General features: G+C 41.9%; 1 protein-coding gene across 1 annotated transcript in view; it reads left to right on the top strand.

The window, feature by feature from the left end:
- The first annotated feature begins 2,773 nt into the window (after window positions 1-2,773).
- LOC101283563 (probable E3 ubiquitin-protein ligase HERC6) overlaps window positions 2,774-20,594 on the top strand; it is a 45,339-nt gene continuing 27,518 nt past the window's right edge. The window contains 8 exon segments of the mRNA XM_049709343.1: window positions 2,774-3,241; window positions 4,634-4,709; window positions 5,404-5,563; window positions 7,327-7,444; window positions 16,619-16,755; window positions 17,457-17,515; window positions 20,286-20,327; window positions 20,330-20,364. Of these exon segments, the coding sequence (XP_049565300.1) occupies window positions 2,774-3,241; window positions 4,634-4,709; window positions 5,404-5,563; window positions 7,327-7,444; window positions 16,619-16,755; window positions 17,457-17,515; window positions 20,286-20,327; window positions 20,330-20,364 (1,095 nt within the window).

Here is a 20,594-nt window from a genome sequence, read left to right on the forward strand (position 1 = left end):
TCTGATGGGCTCAGGAGTGGACATGTGACCCAAATTGGGCCATTGAGAGCATCATGGCTAAACACCATGGCTTTTGTTTGTGAGCAGATTGTCCGCAGGCTGTGAAGCTGAGAGCTGGATATAAAGGTTAGAGCTGCTGTAACCCTCTTGCCACTTCAGAGGAGATTCTGGAATTGTGCAGTTACACTGCTTGGAGCCTGAAGATGAAGTCCCGTTAGCAAGAGGCAGAATGAAGAGATACAGAGAAGTGGAGTCACTCGGACATTGTATAAGCCCTTGTTGACAGCACTTCCCAATATCAGCCATGACGATGGACTTTTCAGTTATGTGACTGTCCGAAGAGGCTAAGTTATGCTGTGTGATAACAAACACCCCAAAGCTCAGGGGCTTACAACAACAAAGATTTAGTTCTCACTTAGTTACACAGGATGGCTGCAACTCTGCTAGGTTGTTTTTGATCTGGGACCCAGGATGATGGCGCAAGCTCTGTTTGGAAAATCACCAGTTGTAATAGAGGGAAAAGGGAGTAGTAGGGAAAATAAGTACTAGCTCCTAAACCATCTCCCTGGAGGATGCTTCCTGCTTGCATGCCATTGGCCAGAACAAATTCACATACTCAAGCTTCATGCCATAGGGTGGAAAGGGGCAGCAAATATTTCTGAATAATAATAATGCAATCTACCAGTAAATTTCCCTTTTGCTTAAGCGAGCTGAGGTCATATTTTCTGTCACTTGCAGCCAAAAGAACCTTAACTGAGAAAAGCTGTTGAAAGAATTAAATTAGAAATTTTACATACAATAGTCAACACATGGTAGACGTTCAGTAACTGGGAGCTACTATTTCCAAGCGCATGAACACAGATGAATCGAGGATTACATCTTTCTCAAATGTTCTCAATTTCTTTAATTTATTCACTCTCTCACTAACATTTATTGAGTTCTTTTTATGTGACACACTCTGTGCTAGGTGGTGGGGACACAAAATGATACAGTACATTTACAGTTTAGTTCTCCAGCAGATTTCATGTTAAAGAAATAACTTAATGTGAGGGCTCGGTGTCATGCCTAAGGAAAGTGAAAAACATTTAGGAAATTAGTATTGAGAAAAAGGTTACCTATGGTACCTAATGAAATGGAACCAGAAGTATGACCGATACTCATTTACTCACCACTCATCAACCCATTTGTCCAATACATACTTATTAGCCTCTACCACGAGCTAAACCTTCTTGAGGTAGAAAAGCAAATGACATTTATTCTTGTCTTTACTTAAAATATAGTAGTAAGGAGAGGTGAGCTGAGAGTATATAAATGGACGCTATAATAAGAAAAATAAAACAAAAATGCTGGTGATGGCTAATGCTGTCAGTCACCAATAACCTCCATTTGGCCAAACCTAAAGATCAACACTCAACCTTGCTCCACAAGCAACTGACAAGAGTTAATCATTCCCTTATTCTTCACTTGCTTACGCACACCGCCCTTCCTGGTTTTCCTCCTAAGATCAGTCCTCTGTTACATGCTTAACACACTTACCCCGTAGGTGATCTCATTCAGTCTTCTGGCTTTAAGTATCATCTCTACACTGATGATTCCCAGTTTGATGACTGCCTCAGTGTCTCTCCCCAACTCCAGAATGATTGATCTTATTGCCTCCTTGTATAATAAGCGTCTCACAGTTATCACCAGACTGGACTGCTGATCCATCAGCCCCAAACTGGTGGCTCTCTCGGGGTTCCCACTCCAGTAAAGGGTACCACCTTTCACCCCAGTTGCTCAGGCCAACCTCGGAGTAATCCTAATCCCTTTCCTTCTTTCCTCCCACTTCCAATTCATCAGCCAATCTGTGGACTCTTGACTTTTAAAACATGTTGAATGTGATCATTTCTTCTCTCTCCCCCTCTAGGATATCACCTCAGTCCCGGACTCAGCATCATCCTTCTATCCTGGGCTCTTCCAGCAGCTTCTCCTAATTGGCTTTTCTGCTTCCGTCTTTGTTCTGTTATTTTCTACATGGCAGCCAGAATAATTCTTTTAAAACTAAAGTCAGATCATATCACTTCTCTTTTCAAAAGCCTCCAAATGCTGCACTTCACCCTGCACGCTTAGATATGAGAATGACTCATTCCCTCATTTCCCGGGTCCCATTGGCTCTCAGCTCAAATGTCACTTCATCAGAGAGGTCTTCCCTGATACCTTACCAAAAAATGCTAGTTCCGGGCTTCCCTGGTGGCACAGTGGTTGAGAGTCCGCCTGCCGATGCAGGGGACGCGGGTTCGTGCCCCGGAGCGGCTGGGCCCGTGAGCCATGGCCGCTGAGCCTGCGTGTCCGGAGCCTGCGCGTCCGGAGCGTGTGCTCCACAACGGGAGAGGCCACAACAGTGAGAGGTCCGCGTACCGCAAAAAAAAAAAAAAAAAAAAAAAAGTTAGTTCCTTCTGCCCTCGCCCTCCATTCCTTTACTGTTTTATTTTTCTTCACGTTGCCACTTGACATCATACAAAATATTTATTTATCTGTTTATAAATAGGAGAATGTAAGCACCATGAGGATTTTGTATTTCCAGTGCCAAAAACCGCCTAAAAAAGGGCTGGCACGCAGATGCTTTTATTAAGTACTCTAGGCATTATTCTAACACAATTTATTATCAGTTACATTATCCTAACACATTAGATTCGCTGTATTACTGTCCACATTTCACAGACGTGGTAGCCGAGGCACAGAATCGGGAAGTGACTTGCCCAGAGTCACAGTGCTTTCAAGTGGCTTAGCTAGGATGCACATTGAGGCGCTCTTCCTCCGGGGTCCCTCTGCTCCTCAACACTTGGCGCTCAGGTCCGACACCCGAAAGCCGTTCGCGGGGGACGAGCTGGACGTCAGGGGGACGCCAGCGAGGGCGCGGCTCACTCAGCCTCCCGTTTCCTGGGAAGTCAGCGCGCACCCGTCCCTAGCCTTTGGGTGCCGCAGCTGGCAGAGCGCACAGATTCGGACAGGCGGCTGGGCGCGGGAGCGGCCCGTACTTCTGCTGGGTCGCGGGTCGCCGGAGACGGGAGAACCGAGCCCCGCGCAGCCTGAGCGCAACGCCTCCCGTTTCGTTTTCCCGAGGCGCCTCGGCTTTGTTTCGGTTTCCAGTTGTTCCGTCTTCAAAACGAAACTGAAAGTTGCGCTAAACTGCGCAGCGTTCCCTTGGACGGAGATGCCTTTTGGCACCAGTCCTTACCTCTGCGAATCTGTCTGGAACAGAGTGACCTTGCAAACGTGGTTTGTGGTTTGGACACCTGAAACTCCCTCAGAAATACCCTAGGGCGTCTTTTTTCTTCAGATTAAAAACATGTATAATAGCATTTTGCTATTATTGATTATTATATCAATAGAGACACAGGGAAAGAAATCGCTTATGATTCTAACACCCAAAGACAACTAATATTTTGATGCATTTTTTTGGCCTTTTTTTCCTATTATACATTTAATCTTTATAAAATCATGTCATTATACAGTTTTATATATGCAGAATTTAACTCTAAATTGCGTTTTCGTCAAACATAATATCATGAACATATTGCCCTTTTATTATATATTTTTTAAAATAAATTTTAAATTGTGTAACGTTACAGGTTCTGACAGTACAATTCAGTTATTCTCCTCTTGTGGAAGTTTGTTTTTATCTCATCAGGGCCTTTTATAAATAATAGTATGATTGACATTATTGTAAGTAAATATTTGACCAAATTTCTGATTACTTAAAATAAATTCCAAAAGATGTGTCTGGAGGAAAAACTTCTCCTCTCCCCTCTTAGTTCTTATACTGAGGGCCTGTGAACTAAACTGACAAAGACAGATTAACGAGAAAAAAACCTTCCAACTTTATGAATATTTTATGTGCACAGGAGTTCACAGAAAAGTGAAACTCAAGAAGTGGTTAGCCTTAGGAGCTTATATGCCATTTAACAAAGAACAGGGGGTTTGGGTTTTGAGGGATGATCAATTGTGGAGAAGTGTCTTTGAAATATATTAGGGAGGGGCTTCCCTGGTGGCACAGTGGTTGAGAGTCCACCTGCCAGTGCAGGGGACACGGGTTCGAGTCCTGGTCCGGGAAGATCCCACATGCCGCGGAGCAGCTAAGCCCGTGCGCCACAACTACTGAGCCCACGCACCTAGAGCCCATGCTCCTCAGCAAGAGAAGGCACGGCAATGAGAAGCCCGCGCACTGCAACGAAGAGTAGCCCCTGCACGCCGCAACTAGAGAAAGCCCGTGTGCAGCAATGAAGACCCAACGCAGCCAAAAATAAAACAACTTAAAAAAAAAAGATAAAAGTAATGAACATCTTAAAAAAAAAAAAGAAGTATATGAGGGAAACTAATGGAAGATAAGTGTTACTTTACTAAGGGCTGTTTATGCAGACTCATCTCAGTGCCAGCTCTGGTGATAAGAGGCATTCTTTTCTTCCTGGTATGGAAGGGGGGTGCACCTTCACAGGAGAAATTCATGCCAACTTCACAAATTTATGCTTTTAAGTTGATAAGGGGAAGGCAGAGAACTCTTTCTGCATCTGTTGATTCTCAGTTGCCTTCATCTCAAAGTCATCCTTAGGCCAAAGTGGCATATTTTGGGGTGGCATATTCTGATCCCCTTCAGGTGGAAATTAGGGACAACGTGACACTTAAAGCCAAATTCTTCTCCAGGAAGAAGGTACCAGTTTCCACCTCCATGAGTATATGAATCTTTGGGAATTTTTTTATCGTTGCATAGTTTGCAAAGTAAATCATTGAAAAGGATAAGATCACAAGATTAAAAAAGAAAACTTAAGTGTTAAGAAAAACTTTACCGGTAATGATGTGCTTAACTTCAAACCTCCGATAATTCAGAGACAAACGCTTTGGGAGAACAGCTTGGATTGTCTTGTAGGGAAATGTGCTCAGGTTTTCATCTGTGGGCACATCTGGCCCATTGGGAGGCATGCTACTGCACTCTTCACTGTGAGTGCCTCTGGCATCTGCCTCTCACACTCAGGCAGGCTCCCTGCCCTTAGCAAAGGATGCACTGTTCTCACTCTTCAGGGCTGGAAAGTCAGAGGAATGGAGGAGGGGTGATCCCATCTTCTCTCCTTTATCTGGCTGGGTTTTGACTCCACCCTCATAGAGAAATGTTAGGGCAGCAAGTCCTTACAGGTTCCCTCCTCCACGTGCCCACCCTTTTAAATAGCAGCCGTATTCCCATAAGGACAGTGCCACACACTGAGCCTGTTTCCTTCACACCTTTAAGGTGGACCTTAGGCCTTGATTGAAAAGCCATTGGAAGAGATGGGAAATCCCAGTGACCCTTCCTTTTGAAGAAAAGTACTTTGTTAAACTTGGTATTATATGAACAATCTTATGGGAGGTTTGGTTTTGATTTTGTTCCTAAAGAACGAATTCCGGCATTGGAGACTCCACATGTTGGTCCGGTGAGCTGTGGAAAGGAGCATTCCCTGGCTGGCTGTCAGAAAGGAAGGGTCTTCGCGTGGGGATCTGGTTCTGAAGGACAGCTGGGAATTGGAGAATTTAAGGAAATAAATTTTATGCCTAAGTACGTATTTTAATTCATTCATTTATTCATTCAGTATTTTTGAGTTTCATGGGACAGGCACCATGCAAGATGCCAGGGTCCAAAGATGACTATAACAAACACAGTCCCTAACCTCACAGGTTACAGTGTAGTGAGGGAAGGAGGGGGGAAGACAAGGTATAACACCAGCTGTTATTTAATTAGAGTCTATGAAAGAGCAGGGCAGCATGAAGTGAGAACCTGTGACCCTGTGATTTTAATCTTAGGTACTGGAAATAACTGTGGGACCCACTTGGACCTCCAGAGTTGGTGTAAAGATTATTTTAAAGCGAAAATCTTTGAGCTACAGAAAGTTCACAGAGAGACATCTTACCTGACTAAAACAGGTAAGATTTAGTTTTACCTGTTGTAAATACAGCTGCCATTAACCGTCCTTTGAGGGAGTTTCCTATGAATTCAGCTGTTGTAAAGACAAAGCGCCTGATCAACATCAAAAACCCAATTGAACCTTCCATCCTCTCCCACTGAAGCCCTAAATAAATCCCTTTTGCTAAGTTAATATATGTACACCTCTACTCAGGCTATCGTACAAATTTTCCATTACGGGAGCTCCTGTCTGTACATGTAGATAAACTTTGCCTTTTCTCCTGTTAATCTGTATATACTCAGTTAATTTGCAGGTCCCCAATCACGGGACACAAGTTGGAAGAGGAAAGGTTTTCCTCCCAACATAACCTTTTGGCTTGTCATAAGCCACTGGATCCTAATATTTTCCTTAGTAAAATCGGGGTAAAAAATCACATCCTCACACACAGCTTCCTAGGCCAAATGATATGACAAGCAGTCTGAACTGTGTGTGCATGAATTACGTGCATTGGGAATTTTCAAAAGCATGTTTTTTAATGCTAGGAAGTTACCTTTGTTACTTTCTCTGCTCATTAAATTCTATAAGAGATTGCTGTAGGGGCTTCCCTGGTGGCGCAGTGGTTGGGAGTCCGCCTGCCGATGCAGGGGACACAGGTTCGTGCCCCGGTCCGGAAGGATCCCACATGCCGCAGAGCGGCTGGGCCCGTGAGCCATGGCTGCTGGGCCTGCGCGTCCGGAGCCTGTGCTCCGCAACGGGAGAGGCCACAACAGTGAGAGGCCCGCATACCGCAAAAAAAAGCCAAAAAAAAAAAAAAAAAAAGAGATTGCTGTGGCTTGGGGGAATGAGCACTGAACTTGGAATGAAAAGCCCAAGGTTTGAGTCTGTTCTACAACTGATACCAGTTCACCTCTTTGAGTTTTCCTAGGTTGAGCCGTGTGAAATTGCCGATAGTTATGTTTTTGATCCACAAAAGTGGCAATTTAATAGGAATCAACCTAGTGGTATCTTTATCTCACAGGGTGAGATAGGTGTTGTAGGTGACAGTGCTCTATAAATTCTAAAGCCCTGGACTATATGTGTGTGAAGAAATTTAGTTTTCTTTTAGGTTGATAAGTATAGCATAAAAGTTAGTACATTATACAATGTGTGAAAAGCCCAATTCACTTTTGAATTATATATTGTTCTGGATTCTGCCCTGCACCTTTGTACATGTTGATGACATGTTAAAATAGCTTGAAGGCTTTGGAATAAAAAGTTCGTTCGGGTTTTTCCATAAAATGTTATGGAAACCCCCGAACGAACTTTTTGGCCAACCCAATAGTACAGAAATACAAGAAAATAAGTTAAAATATCTGTAGTCCACTTGGTGACCCAATCTGAAGAAGGATTAATAGATTTTGTATCATTTTTATTATAGGAAGATAGAAACTCTGACTGGTATGAAAATTATACAAGTCTCCCGTGGATGCTACCACTTCCTGGCATTATCAGAAGGTAAAAAACGTCTTCCTGGATCTCCTATGTGTCATCAGGAAGTAATTTTTTGAATAAGAATGATACCTGTTCCTCGAGTCTGTCATACAGAGTGAAGTAAGTCAGAAAGAGAAAAACAAATACCGTATGTTAACACACATATATATGTGGAATCTGGAAAAAAAAAAAAAAGGTTCTGAAGAACCTAGGGACAAGACGGGAATAAAGACGCAGATGTAGAGAATGGACTTGAGGACCGGGGAGGGGGAAGGGTAAGCTGGGACGAAGTGAGAGAGTGGCATGGAGTAATATATACTACCAAATGTAAAATAGATAGCTAGTGGGAAGCAGCCGCATAGCACAGGTAGATCAGCTCGGTGCTTTGCGACCACGTAGAGGGGTGGGATAGAGAGGATGGGAAGGAGATACAAGAGAGAGGAGAGGATATATGTATATGTATAGCTGATTCACTTTTTTATAAGGCAGAAACTAACACACCACTGTAAAGCAATTATACTCCAATAAAGATATTTAAAAAAAAAGAATGATACCTGTTGAGTTTAATGCACTGGGGTTCATTTTAATGCATTTAAAGTTAAAAAGAAAACTTAGATGTAATAACTTACAGAAATCTGACATGTGTTGGCATTTCTCTGAATAGCATCAGAAGAACTTGACTTTTTTTTTTTTTTCCTTTTTTGCGGTACGCAGGCCTCTCACCGCTGTGGCCTTTCCCGTTGCGGAGCACAGGCTCCGGACGCGCAGGTTCAGCGGCCATGGCTCACGGGCCCAGCCGCTCCGCGGCATGTGGGATCCTCCCGGACCGGGGCACAAACCCATGTCCCCTGCATCGGCAGGCGGACTCTCAACCACTGTGCCACCAGGGAAGCCCTATTTGTATTTTTTTTTTTTTAGACTTAATTGATCATATATGTTTATCATGCATCAGGCTTTTGCAAACATAAAAAGGAAAATGTGCACCAACCAAACTGGTAAAGCTTTTCCTAAAGCTTTTTTGCATTCTTTTTTTTTTAATATCTCTCTTAATTCTTTTTTTATACAGCAGGTTCTTATTAGTCATCCATTTTATACACATCAGTGTATACATGTCAATCCCAGTTTCCCAATTCATCACACTGCCACTCCCATCCCCTGCCGCTTTTGTCCCTTGGTGTCCATACGTTCTCTCTACATCTGTGTCTCTATTTCTGCCCTGCAAACCGGTTCATCTGTACCATTTTTCTAGGTTCCACATATATGCGTTAATATATGATATTTGTTTTTCTCTTTCTGACTTACTTCACTCTGTATGACAGTCTCTAGATTCATCCACGTCTCAACAAATGACCGAATTATGTTCCTTTTTATGGCTGAGTAATATTCCATTGTATATATGTACCACATCTTCTTTATCCATTCATCTGTCGATGGGCATTTAGGTTGCTTCTGTGACTTGGCTATTGTAAATAGTGCTGCAGTGAACATTGGGGTGCATGTGTCTTTTTGAATTATGGTTTTCTCTGGGTATATGCCCAGTAGTGGGATTACTGGATCATATGGTAATTCTATTTTTAGTTTTTTAAGGAACCTCCATACTGTTCTCCATAGTGGCTGGATCAATTTACATTCCCACCAACAGTGCAAGAGGGTTCCCTTTTCTCCACACCCTCTCCAGCGTTTGTTGTTTGTACATTTTCTGATGGTGCCCATTCTAACTGGTGTTAGGTGATACCGCATTGTAGTTTTGACTTGCATTTCTCTAATAATTAGTGATGTTGAGCAGCTTTTCATGTGCTTCTTGGCCATCTGTATGTCTTCTTTGGAGAAATGTCTATTAGGTCTTCTGCCCATTTTTGGATTGAGTTGTTTGTTTTTTTAATATTGAGCTGCATGAGCTGTTTATATATTTTGGATTAATCTCTTGTCTGTTGATTTATTTGCAAATATTTTCTCCCATTCTGAGGGTTGTCTTTTCGTCTTGTTTATGGTTTCCTTTGCTGTGCAAAAGCTTTTAAGTTTCATTAGGTCCCATTTGTTTATTTTTGTTTTTATTTCCATTACTCTAGGAGGTGGATCAAAAAAGATCTTGTGGTGATTTATGTCACAGAGTGTTCTTCCTATGTATGGTTTCCTCTATAAGAGTTTTATAGTGTCCGGTCATACATTTAGGTCTCTAATCCATTTTGAGTTTATTTTTGTGTATGGTGTTAGGGAGTGTTCTAATTTCATTCTTTTACATGTAGCTGTCCAGCACACTTATTGAAGAGACTGTCCTTTCTCCATTGTATATCCTTGCCTCCTTTGTCATAGATTAGTTGACCATAGGTGCGTGGGTTTATCTCTGGGCTTTCTATCTTGTTCCATTGAGCTATGTTTCTGTTTTTGTGCCAGTACCATATTGTCTTGATTATTGTAGCTTTGTAGTATAGTCTGAAGTCAGGGAGTCTGATTCCTCCAGCTCTGTTTTTTTCCCTCAAGACTGCTTTGGCAGTTGCTTCATTTGCAAATATTTTCTCCCATTCTGAGGGTTGTCTTTTGGTCTTGTTTATGGTTTCCTTTGCTGTGCAAAAGCTTTGAAGTTTCATTAGGTCCCATTTGTTTATTTTTATTTCCATTTCTCTAGGAGGTGGGTCAAAAAGGATCTTGCTGTGATTTATGTCATAGAGTGTTCTACCTATGTTTTCCTCTAAGAGTTTTATAGTGTCTGGCCTTACAATTAGGTCTTTAATCCATTTTGAGTTTATTTTTGTGTATGGTGTTAGGGAGTGTTCTAATTTCATACTTTTACATGTACCTGTCCCGTTTTCCCAGCACCACTTTTCGAAGAGGCTGTCTTTTCTCCACTGTATATTCTTGCCTCCTTTATCAAAGATAAGGTGACCATATGTGCATGGATTTATCTCTGGACTTTCTATCCTGTTCCATTGATCTATATTTCTGTTTTTGTGCCAGTACCATACTGTCTTGATTACTGTAGCTTTGTAGTATAGTCTGAAGTCAGGGAGCCTGATTCCTCCAGCTCCATTTTCCTTTCTCAGGACTGCTTTGGATATTCAGGGTCTTTTGTGTTTCCATACAAATTGTGAAATTTTTTGTTCTACTTCTGTGAAAAATGCCATTGGTAGTTTGATAGGGATTGCATTGAATCTGTAGATTGCTTTGGGTAGTAGTCATTTTCACAACGTTGATTCTTCCAATCCAAGAACATGGTATATCTCTCCATCTGTTTGTATCATCTTTAATTTCTTTCATCAGTGTCTTATAGTTTTCTGCATACAGGTCTTTTGTCTCCCTAGGTAGGTTTATTCCTAGGTATTTTATTCTTTTTGTTGCAATGGTAAATGGGAGTGTTTCCTTAATTTCTCTTTCAGATTTCTCATCATTAGTGTATAGGAATGCAAGAGATTTCTGTACGTTATTTTGTATCCTGCAGCTTTACCAAATTCATTGATTAGCTCTAGTAGTTTTCTGGTGGCATCTTTAGGATTTTCTATGTATAGTGTCATGTCATATGCAAACAGTTACAGTTTTACTTCTTCTTTTCCGATTTGGATTCCTTTTATTTCTTTTTCTTCTCTGATTGTCATGGCTAGGACTTCCAAAACTATGTTGAATAATAGTGGCAAGAGTGGACATCCTTGTCTTGTTCCTGATCTTAGAGGAAATGCTTTCAGCTTTTCACCATTGAGAATGATGTTTGCTGTGGGTTTGTCATATATGGCCTTTATTATGTTGAGGTAGGTTCCATCTATGCCCACGTTCTGAAGAGTTTTTATCATAAATGGGTCTTGAATTTTGTCAAAAGCCTTTTCTGCATCTATTGAGATGATCATATGGTTTTTTTCTTCAATTTGTTAATATGGTGTATCACATTGATTGATTTGCATATACTGAAGAATACATCCATCCCTGGGATAAATCCCACTTGATCATGGTGTATGATCCTTTTAATGTGTTGTTGGATTCTGTTTGCTAGTATTTTGTTGAGGATTTTTGCATCTATATTCATCAGTGATTTTTTTCTGTAACTTTCTTTTTTTGTAGTATCTTTGTCTGGTTTTGGTATCAGGGTGATGGTGGCCTCAGAGAATGAGTTTGAGAGTGTTCCTTCCTCCGCAGTTTTTTGGAAGAGTTTGAGAAGGATACGTGTTAGCTCTTCTCTAAATGTTTGATAGAATTCACCTGTCAAGCCATGTGGTCCTGGACTTTTGTTTGTTGGAAGATTTTTAATCACAGTTTCAATTTCATTACTTGTGGTTGGTCTGTTCATATTTTCTGTTTCTTCCTGGTTCAGTCTTGGAAGGCTATACCTTTCTAAGAATTTGTCCATTTCTTCCATGTTGTCCATTTTATTGGCATAGAGTTCCTTGTACTAGTCTCTTAGGATGCTTTGTATTTCAGCAGTGTCTGTTGTAACTTCTCCTTTTTTATTTCTAATTTTATTAATTTGAGTCCTCTCCCTCTTTTTCTTGATGAGTCTGGCTGATGGTTTATACATTTTTTTATCTTCTCAAAGAACCAGCTTTTAGTTTTATTGATCTTTGCTATTGTTTTCTTTGTTGCTATTTCATTTATTTCTGCTCTGATCTTTATGATTTCTTTCCTTCTGCTAACTTTGGGTTTTGTTTGTTCTTCTTTCTCTAGTTCCTTTAGGTGTAAGGTTAGATTGTTTATTTGAGATGTTTCTTGTTTCTTTAGGTAGACTTGTATAGCTATAAACTTCCCTCTTAGAACTGCTTTTGCTTCATCCCATAGGTTATGGATCATCGTGTTTCATTGTCGTTTGTCTCTAGGTATTTTTTGATTTCCTCTTTGATTTCTTCAGTGATCTCTTGGTTATTTAGTAACGTATTGTTTAGCCTCCACGTGTTTGTGTTTTTTACGTTTTTTTCCCTGTAATTCATTTCTAATCTCTTAGCGTTGGGGTCAGAAAAGATGCTTGATATGATTTCAATTTTCTTAAAGTTACTGAGGCTTGATTTGTGACCCAAGTTGTGATCTATCCTGGAGAATTTCTGTGCGCACTTGAGAAGAATGTGTAATCTGTTGTTTTTGGGTGGAATGTCCCATAAATATCAATTAAATCTATCTGGTCTATTGTGTCATTTAAAGCTTCTGTTTCCTTATTTATTTTCATTTTCGATGATCTGTCCATTGGCATAAGTGAGGTGTTAAAGTCTTCCACTATTATTGTGTTACTGTCTATTTCCTCTTTTATAGCTGTTAGCAGTTGCCTTATATATTGAGGTGCTCCTATGTTGCGTGCATATATATTTATAATTGTTATATCTTCTTCTTGGATTGATCCCTTGATGATTATGTAGTGTACTTCCTTGTCTCTTGTAGCATTCTTTATTTTAAAGTCTATTTTGTCTGATATGAGTATTGCTACTCCAGCTTTCTTTTGATTTCCATTTGCATGGAATATCTTTTTCCATCCCCTCACTTTCAGCCTGTATGTGTCCCTAGGTCTGCAGTAGGTCTCTTGTAGACAGCATATATATGGGTCTTGTTTTTGTATCCATTCAGCAAGCCTGTGTCTTTTGGTTGGAGCATTTAATCCATTCACGTTTAAGGTAATTATCGATATGTATGTTCCTAGTACAATTTTCTTAATTGTTTTGGGTTTGTTTTTGTAGGTCCTTCTCTTCTCTTGTGTTTCCCACTTAGAGAAGTTCTGTTGTTGTTTGGATGGGTGATATTAAGGTATGTTTGTATGCCAGTGAGAATGATCCCGTTCAGGAGGAGAAAGTGATGATGCACGAGAAAGAGGGAATAATTGTAGAGGTAATACTGTCCCAGAATAGGAGCCAGGAAGCAAGGCCAAGGGTCCAGTGTGGCACGTAGGGCTTTGGGCAGAAATTTTTATTCTGTTCAGATGAGGAACAGTGGAGGTGAGGGTAGGTTGCTTGTGGGAAGGTGATTAGTTCTTCCCTGATTGTTTCAGTTTTCTCAGTGATGCACAAGGCACGGTCCTTATTTGAAACTTAGTGAAGCAGAGGAAGATTGCTACAGGTTTAGGAATAAACGGAAAGTGTGCAATAGTGACTCAGAGTGAGACAGTGAACATCGTGGGAGATTACGAGACAGTATAGAGTAACCATTTGAAATCTGTGGTCGTGGGGCATAAGGTGAAATCAGTCAGCACAGTTGTTTGTTTTTCTCCATTGATGTTAAGCTGCTTGGATTCCTTTGGAGTAATTCAGATTGGAGGTTAACTACAGGTGGACTTTTGCTAGGTAAGTACAATAGGAAAGGGACAGAAGACTTGGAGGTATTTGCAAAGGACTGATTACGCTGCTGACCATAGAACCTAAGCTGGGTAGGATAGATAATGAACAAACAATAGGGTTGATGGATTGGAGAGCCCAGTGGCCTCAAAGAATGTTGGAGTGGATTCCACTCTAAAGTGTCTTCGTCTCTTCGGGCTGCTATAACAAAATACCATAGATTGAGTGGTTTATAAACAGAAGTTTATTTCTCACAGTTTTGGAGGCTGGGAAGTCTGGGATTAAGATGACAGAACATTTGGGAATTCCCTGGTGGTCCAGTGGTTAGGACTTGACACTTTCACTGCTGTGGCCCGGGGCTCGATCCCTGGTCTGGTCTGGGAACTAAGATCCCGCAAGCTGCACAGTGTGGCCAAAAAAAAAAAAAAAAAAGATGATGGCAGATTTGATGTCTGGCAAGGGCCTGCTTCCTGGTTTACAGATGGCTGTCTTCTCACTGTATCCTCATGTGGCAGAAGGAACAGGGGTGAAAGAGCTCTCTGGGGTCTGTTATAAAGGGCACTAGTTCCATTCCTGAGGGCTCCACCCTCATGACCCAATCACTTTCCAAAGGCCCTACCTCCTAATACCATCACATTGGGGGTTAGGATTCCAATATATGAATTTGGGGGGAAAACACTCAGTCCATAACGTTCTGCCACTGCCCCCCTCAAATTCATGTCCTTCTTGCATGCATAATACATTCATTTCATCCCAACAGCCCCCAAGTCTTAACTCATTCCAGCATCAAAGAATGTTAGCCTGGGAGTTCCACTCTGAAGTCAGTGAATTAGAAGGATGGTGTATGATGATCAGAGAGGAGAATGTTTCTAATGGAAATTTAGAAGGTGGAACAATTTTTGTCTGTTTGTTTGGCTGTGTTGGGTCTTTGTTGCTGCATGTGGGCTTTCTCTACAGGGTTCTCACTGCGGTGGCTTCTCTTGTTGCGGAGCACGAGCTCTAGAGCGCAGGCTCAGTAGTTGTGCTACACGGGATTAGTCGCTCTGCGGCATGGGGGATCTTCCTGGACCAGGGTTCGAACCCGTGTCCCCTGCATTGGCAGGCGGATTCTTAACCACTGCACCACCAGGGAAGTCCCTGGAACAATGACTGGTGATTATAAAGTACAGAATATCACCTTTATCTAGGGCAATAGTTTTCAACTAGGAGTGGTTTTGCGCCCCTGGAAACACCTGGCAATGTCTGTGCTCAGCTGAGGTTGTCCTGAGGGAGGGGCATGTATGTCGGGGTGGCTGCTACTGGCATCAGGTGGGTAGAGGCCAGGGCTACTGCTAAACATCCTGCAACGCGCAAGACAGCCACTCACAACAGAGAATTGTCGGATGCAAAATGCCAGGCGGAGCAGTTTAGAAGCCCCGACCCAGGGCCTGGGTGGCTGCAGTGGAGCAGAGGAAGAGAGTGGAGACAAGATAAAGAACTGAGAGACCAAGAGGGGAAATAAACTGGGTTCACGAAGCACGAAGTTGCCAAGGAGGACAGGAAGAATGATGACAGGCGTGGATGTGCTGAGGAAGACAGGCAGCAAGGTGCTAAAGTTTCCAGTGATTAAAGGGTCGTGACTAGGACTTTGGCAGGTGATATAGTCTGTTGTTATGTGCTTCAGAGGAGCTGGGATTTTGAAGAAGAAAGTAGAAGAAATGGTCTGTAAATGCCAGTAGGGAGCGCCTCATCGTCCTAAGGTCCCTGGGATGGTGGAGGGAAAAAAGCTTCCTCATGGTTGAACTCCAGGGAACACCCAGGACTCAGATCAAGACAGTGGAAGGGAACTTTGGGAGTCACGGTAATACATCTTTTTCAAAAGGTCTTTAGCTAAGCATTAAACAAAAGTGATGCAGAATTCCCTGATTTACTATAAGTTAGTGGAAGCAGAGGTATATTACAGAGCAGAGCGCTAATGTCCTTGGAAAAATATATTAAAGACAGGTTTTTCTCTCCAGACAGTGATTTCTGACACCTCTGGTTGAGCCATTTGGTTTCAAATATTATGTAGAACGATGGTTCTCAAAAATGTGGTCCCCAGATCGGCAGCCTCAGCATCACCTGGGAATTTGCTAGATGCAGATTCTTGAGCTCCATGCCTGACCTGTTGAATCGAAAACTGTGGAGATGGGCCCAGCAGTCTAGGCTTTAACAAGACCACTAGGTGATCCTGTTATCAGTTTGAAAACCACGGATATAAAAGCAAAAACCTGTGGATGATTAAAGGGCAGAAAGAAACTAGTGTTTACTGAGTACTTACTATAATCCAAAGGCTTTGTATACCTAGTATCTTTTAATCTCATTTTTTAATTGTGGTAAAACCTTCACCGCTATCTACCTCTAAAACTGTTTTCATTACCCCAAGCAGAAACTCTTTTTTCTCCCCAAGCAGAAACTTTGAACCATTAAATAACAACTCCCCATTCCCCACTACCTGTAACCCCAGGTAACCTCTAATACCCTTTCTGTCTATGAATTAGCCTGTTTCATATAAGTGGAATTGTACAATATTTGTCCTTTTGTATCAGGGTTATTTCACTCCGCATAGCGTTTTCACAGTTCATCCATGTTGCAGCATGTGTCAGAACTTCCTTCCTTTTCATGGCCGAGTAATATTCCATTGTATGGATGTACCATATTCATCTGTTGATGCTGTTGCTGGACGTGGGTTGTTCCCATCTTTTTGGCTATTGTGGATAATGCTGCAATGAATATTGACATACAGTATCTGTTTGAGTCCCTGTCTTCAGTTCTTTTGTGTTATCTCATTTTTTAAATAACAAAGCTAAGGCTTGGACCAAGCAAAGTGGCCAAGGCTAGAAAATGGAAGAGCCAGGCCAGTCTGATGCTCTGGCTCCTCCCACAAAACCCCACTGTCTGAGAGGATGGGGGCCCATCTCCCACCTGTGTTTTACTCACTACTTAATGTGTGTGTATTTTCCTGATCATTCTTTTCTTTCTTCCTAGAAGGATACTAGTTCCACCAGCGTTTCCAGGAAAACCCTGCCAGAAATAAGCCGAATTAACCAGTCGCTGACAGAAAAATGGATGGCAGTGGCAGGAGGAAGTGCAGAGCATGAAGTAAGTGACTGAGAGGTGGCTCTGTCTGATGAAGTAGAAACTGGGAATTTCCTGGCGGTCCAGGGGTTAGGCCTCTGCACTTTCACTGCTGGGGGCCCAGGTTCGATCCCTGTTTGGGGAACTAAGACCCTGCAAGCCGTGTGGCACAGCCCAAAAAAAAAGGAGAAACCACTTTTATTTGGTTCTGAAGCCTTGGTCATTTTATCCTAGACATAAGAGAGAGGATTTGGCTTTGTCATGAAGGCATTTGCATTTTAATCATGATTCTCTTCTACCATCTCTTAGTTTGAAGAAGTCATTTTATTCATTCATTCATCATTTCTTTAACAGAGGTATATTGAGGATGTACAATATGCCAGGCACTTTGATAGGTGAGAAAGATGCAGGAGTGAATCAAAAATGCTTTCTGTGCCACAAAGCCTTCCCCAGGGCAGACTGTTTTTATAGCTTCATAGTTTATTCTCTGGAGCTCCAGAAGTTTCTGTTTTCAGAAGGATGCATTTTATTTAAATCTAGATGACTTGATCAAATCAACTATGAAGGGTTTTGGTGAGATTTAGCAGTCACATGCACAAAGTATACCCAGAATTTGGAGGACTCTTAAGAGAGCAGTTATTTTCGTTAACAATGGTTCCACGTCATCAGTTACATACAGTATTCGGTAAGATAAAAGGGACATGCTTATAGTATGTTGTGACTTAACCTTGTCTTATTATGTTTGCAGGGAAATTAGAGTGATATTTTCATCTCCTGCTTGTCTGACTGCAAGTTTTTAAAGAAAAGGTAACATTTACATGAGACTTAACTTTATTTAAAACACTGGGGGATATTTAAAATGAAATGTTTCGACTCAGTCATTTTAATATGTGCATTTTGTTATCTATGAACAAAAAAGAATCCAACATTGAAAACTCCATAGGTTGTTACAGAATTCTCCCATTTTTGTAAAGTAGTTTCCTATTGGACCACTGCAAGTTGTAATTTCTAATTTACATTGTTCACTGCCTCTGCCCTGCCCTTCTCTGCTGTCTGATTGGCAGGAATGGTGTTTTTTTCAGAATCTTTGCATCTAGGAGCGATCAGTTCATTCGAACATTGCTTTTGTACTTAGAGGCCAGGCCTGTGCTCTGAAGCTCTTATTTTGAGATCAATAAGGAAAACAGATTCTATTTATTTTATCTTTAACTAGTCTTACTACCACAGAGGAGAATCTAAGTTCTCTCCTACTTGGTTTGACACTTGGTCTGATTCAGTAGTTTAAACAAGTCCTCTCTTAAATCGCTCAATGTTTGGTCTTCTGTTTCTTCGCCTCCCTCTATGCGCTCCAATACTGTACCTGTAACTACTGAAGGATAAAGTGAGGCATATTAAAAATTGTAAGTTTGTTTGAGCGCACATCAATTTGAATCACGCAGCACCAATTCAGAATTGCCTAAGAGTGCACCAGCGAGAGGAGCTCAGGGAGAGACATACAGAGAAGGTACAGAAACAAAGAAAGGAAGCTATTTGATTGTCTGTAACTCAAAGCCTACTGGGCTTTTTGTGATTGGCTGCCCTTAGCTTTTGATTCATAACTTTGAGGCATTTACAGGCTTAGATTTTGGGTTGCTTTTATAGGCCGCCATGGCACTGGAGCCACTGCAGTGTAATGACCTCGTTGTTTAATTACTTTAGCAGTAACGTGGGAGGGGAGGGGGAATAGTAGCATAAAGGGGCCCTTAGGTTGCCCTCTGTCTTCTCCGGAGGCCGGTGCCCTGCAGGTCTGTCCGCAGCTGGTGTCACTCGTCTCTGTCCTCCTTCGCTAGGTCAGGTCCTGTCCCTCCCTTGTTGACTTGGCCTCAGAAGATAGCTGTACACATCCGCCGCTAGGCGGTACTCACTATTCACTTAACCCCTGTTGCAGGTACTTCTTGCCTCTAAGTAACCTGCCCTCCCTTTCCCCCCGCCCCCCGCCATTGTCCCTTTGGTTCTTAACCCAGCTGCATTCCCAGCCATTCCTCAGGGAGACTGGAGGAACTGTTGGGTCCAACAGCTTCACCTGGGAACCAGAGAAGCCCAGGGAAGATGAGTGTGATGCCTGCCCACTGCAGCTCACGAGGCAGTTATCATTCTAGAGTCCCCAGAGGCATCCCTATTCATCTCTACACATCCCGGCCAAAGGCAGGAGATGAGAAATCAAGACACTGCTTCCCTCTGCCGGCTTTCTCTCCCATTTGCCATCCTCTTCTTGCCATCCTTCTAGCCTAGAAAGGAGGGGACTTTACCATGTAATGTATCCTGTTTCTTCCCCACTGTAGCCTCAAGCTAATTCTCATTACCTAGAGGAGAATCTTTTCTACACTAAGAAAATTATCTTTCTAAAGTGTCTCCATGTCCCCTTCCCAGGAGTGATAAACCTAAAGGTTTGATCTTAAGACGCCAAAGGCTGCAAAGGAGAATTTATTTTACAGGGAAATTTACAGTACTCTGTTTTGGTACTTGCATAAATGTTTTAGGCCTAGTATTACAATTGATTGGTTAATCTAGCAAGCATGAAATATTTAATAGTACATTATAAAGACAAATCGTCCTACAGAGTGCAAGCTCCTCAAATAATACCAACACAACCCAGGGAAACGCCACACCTAGGCAAAGAAAGCCTTGGTAGTATTTCTGAGGAGAATGGCCAGGTCTGAATTTTTTTAAATCAACAGTTTGGATTAAGGCAGGTCTTTCAGTGTGGGAGGGGAGGATTGGGGACTTCATCAGGATTGAGGAAAGATACTACAATCCAGGACGGTTGGAAACAGCAAGGAAAGGATGATTTTTTTTTTTTTTTTTTTGCGGTACACGGGCCTCTCACTGTTGTGGCCTCTCCCGGTGCGGAGCACAGGCTCCGGACGCGCAGGCTCAGCGGCCATGGCTCACGGGCCCAGCCGCTCCGCGGCATGTGGGATCTTCCCGGACCGGGGCACGAACCCGTGTCCCCTGCATCGGCAGGCGGACTCTCAACCACTGCACCACCAGGGAAGCCCAAGGCAAGGATTTTGAGACAAGAGATGCGAAGAATTTGAGGGCTTAAACTGTTGATTGCTTTCCGTGGTAGAGTTAATGGGTCTTTTCAGGAAGTTCCTAAAATGAACAATCAAGCCATTTGCTTGGGCAAGGGTGTCTTGGAATAGTAAAGTCATGCTAATGGAACAGTGGAATCCCAAAGTAATATAAATATAGATGGTAAGATAGGTGGGGTTAGGGAGTTTCAGTTCTCAGTGCGCAGGCTGAGTGTGAGGGTAAACGGTTTCAGCACTCAGACGCAGCATGTAAATTTTTGCTATTCTTGCAGCCCAAACTTGAGATAATAAATTGTTACCTATTCTCTATTAGGAGAACATAGATTTTATAACTTTTTTTTGTGCCAAGTAAATTGATTATTTTGAAAGAATGCAAGCTTTAAGAAAAAAGATAATATATGATATGTAGTAAAGTAAAATTATACCTAATGGTATATGAAGTTAGGAATATTCCTTTACATCTGTTTATGTGTTTTTTTTTTGCATTTCTTGCATCCAAAGAGAATCTGGAGAAACTATGTCCATTGATGTGGACTTAGAAGTGGCGAGAAGTTAACAAAAAAAGAATGGATTTCTTCTTTGGTAATAACCAATATTCACTTGAGAAATAGATCAATAGAATTTCTTTACAGGAACCGATATGATTACAGTTTACTTTTGTTAGGAGTTGAGTGAGATGGAAGTGTGATAGGGGAGGGGCTAGTGTTTAATATGAGGTTACTATATGCCAGACACTGTATTAGGCGCTGTGCATGCTTAAATGTACAGTAGATACAGTGTTTTTATTTTCAATATGAGAAAAACAGTGCTTG

This window comes from Orcinus orca, chromosome 4, assembly GCF_937001465.1.
Source record: "Orcinus orca chromosome 4, mOrcOrc1.1, whole genome shotgun sequence".
In the NCBI taxonomy this organism is placed as follows: domain Eukaryota; kingdom Metazoa; phylum Chordata; class Mammalia; order Artiodactyla; family Delphinidae; genus Orcinus; species Orcinus orca.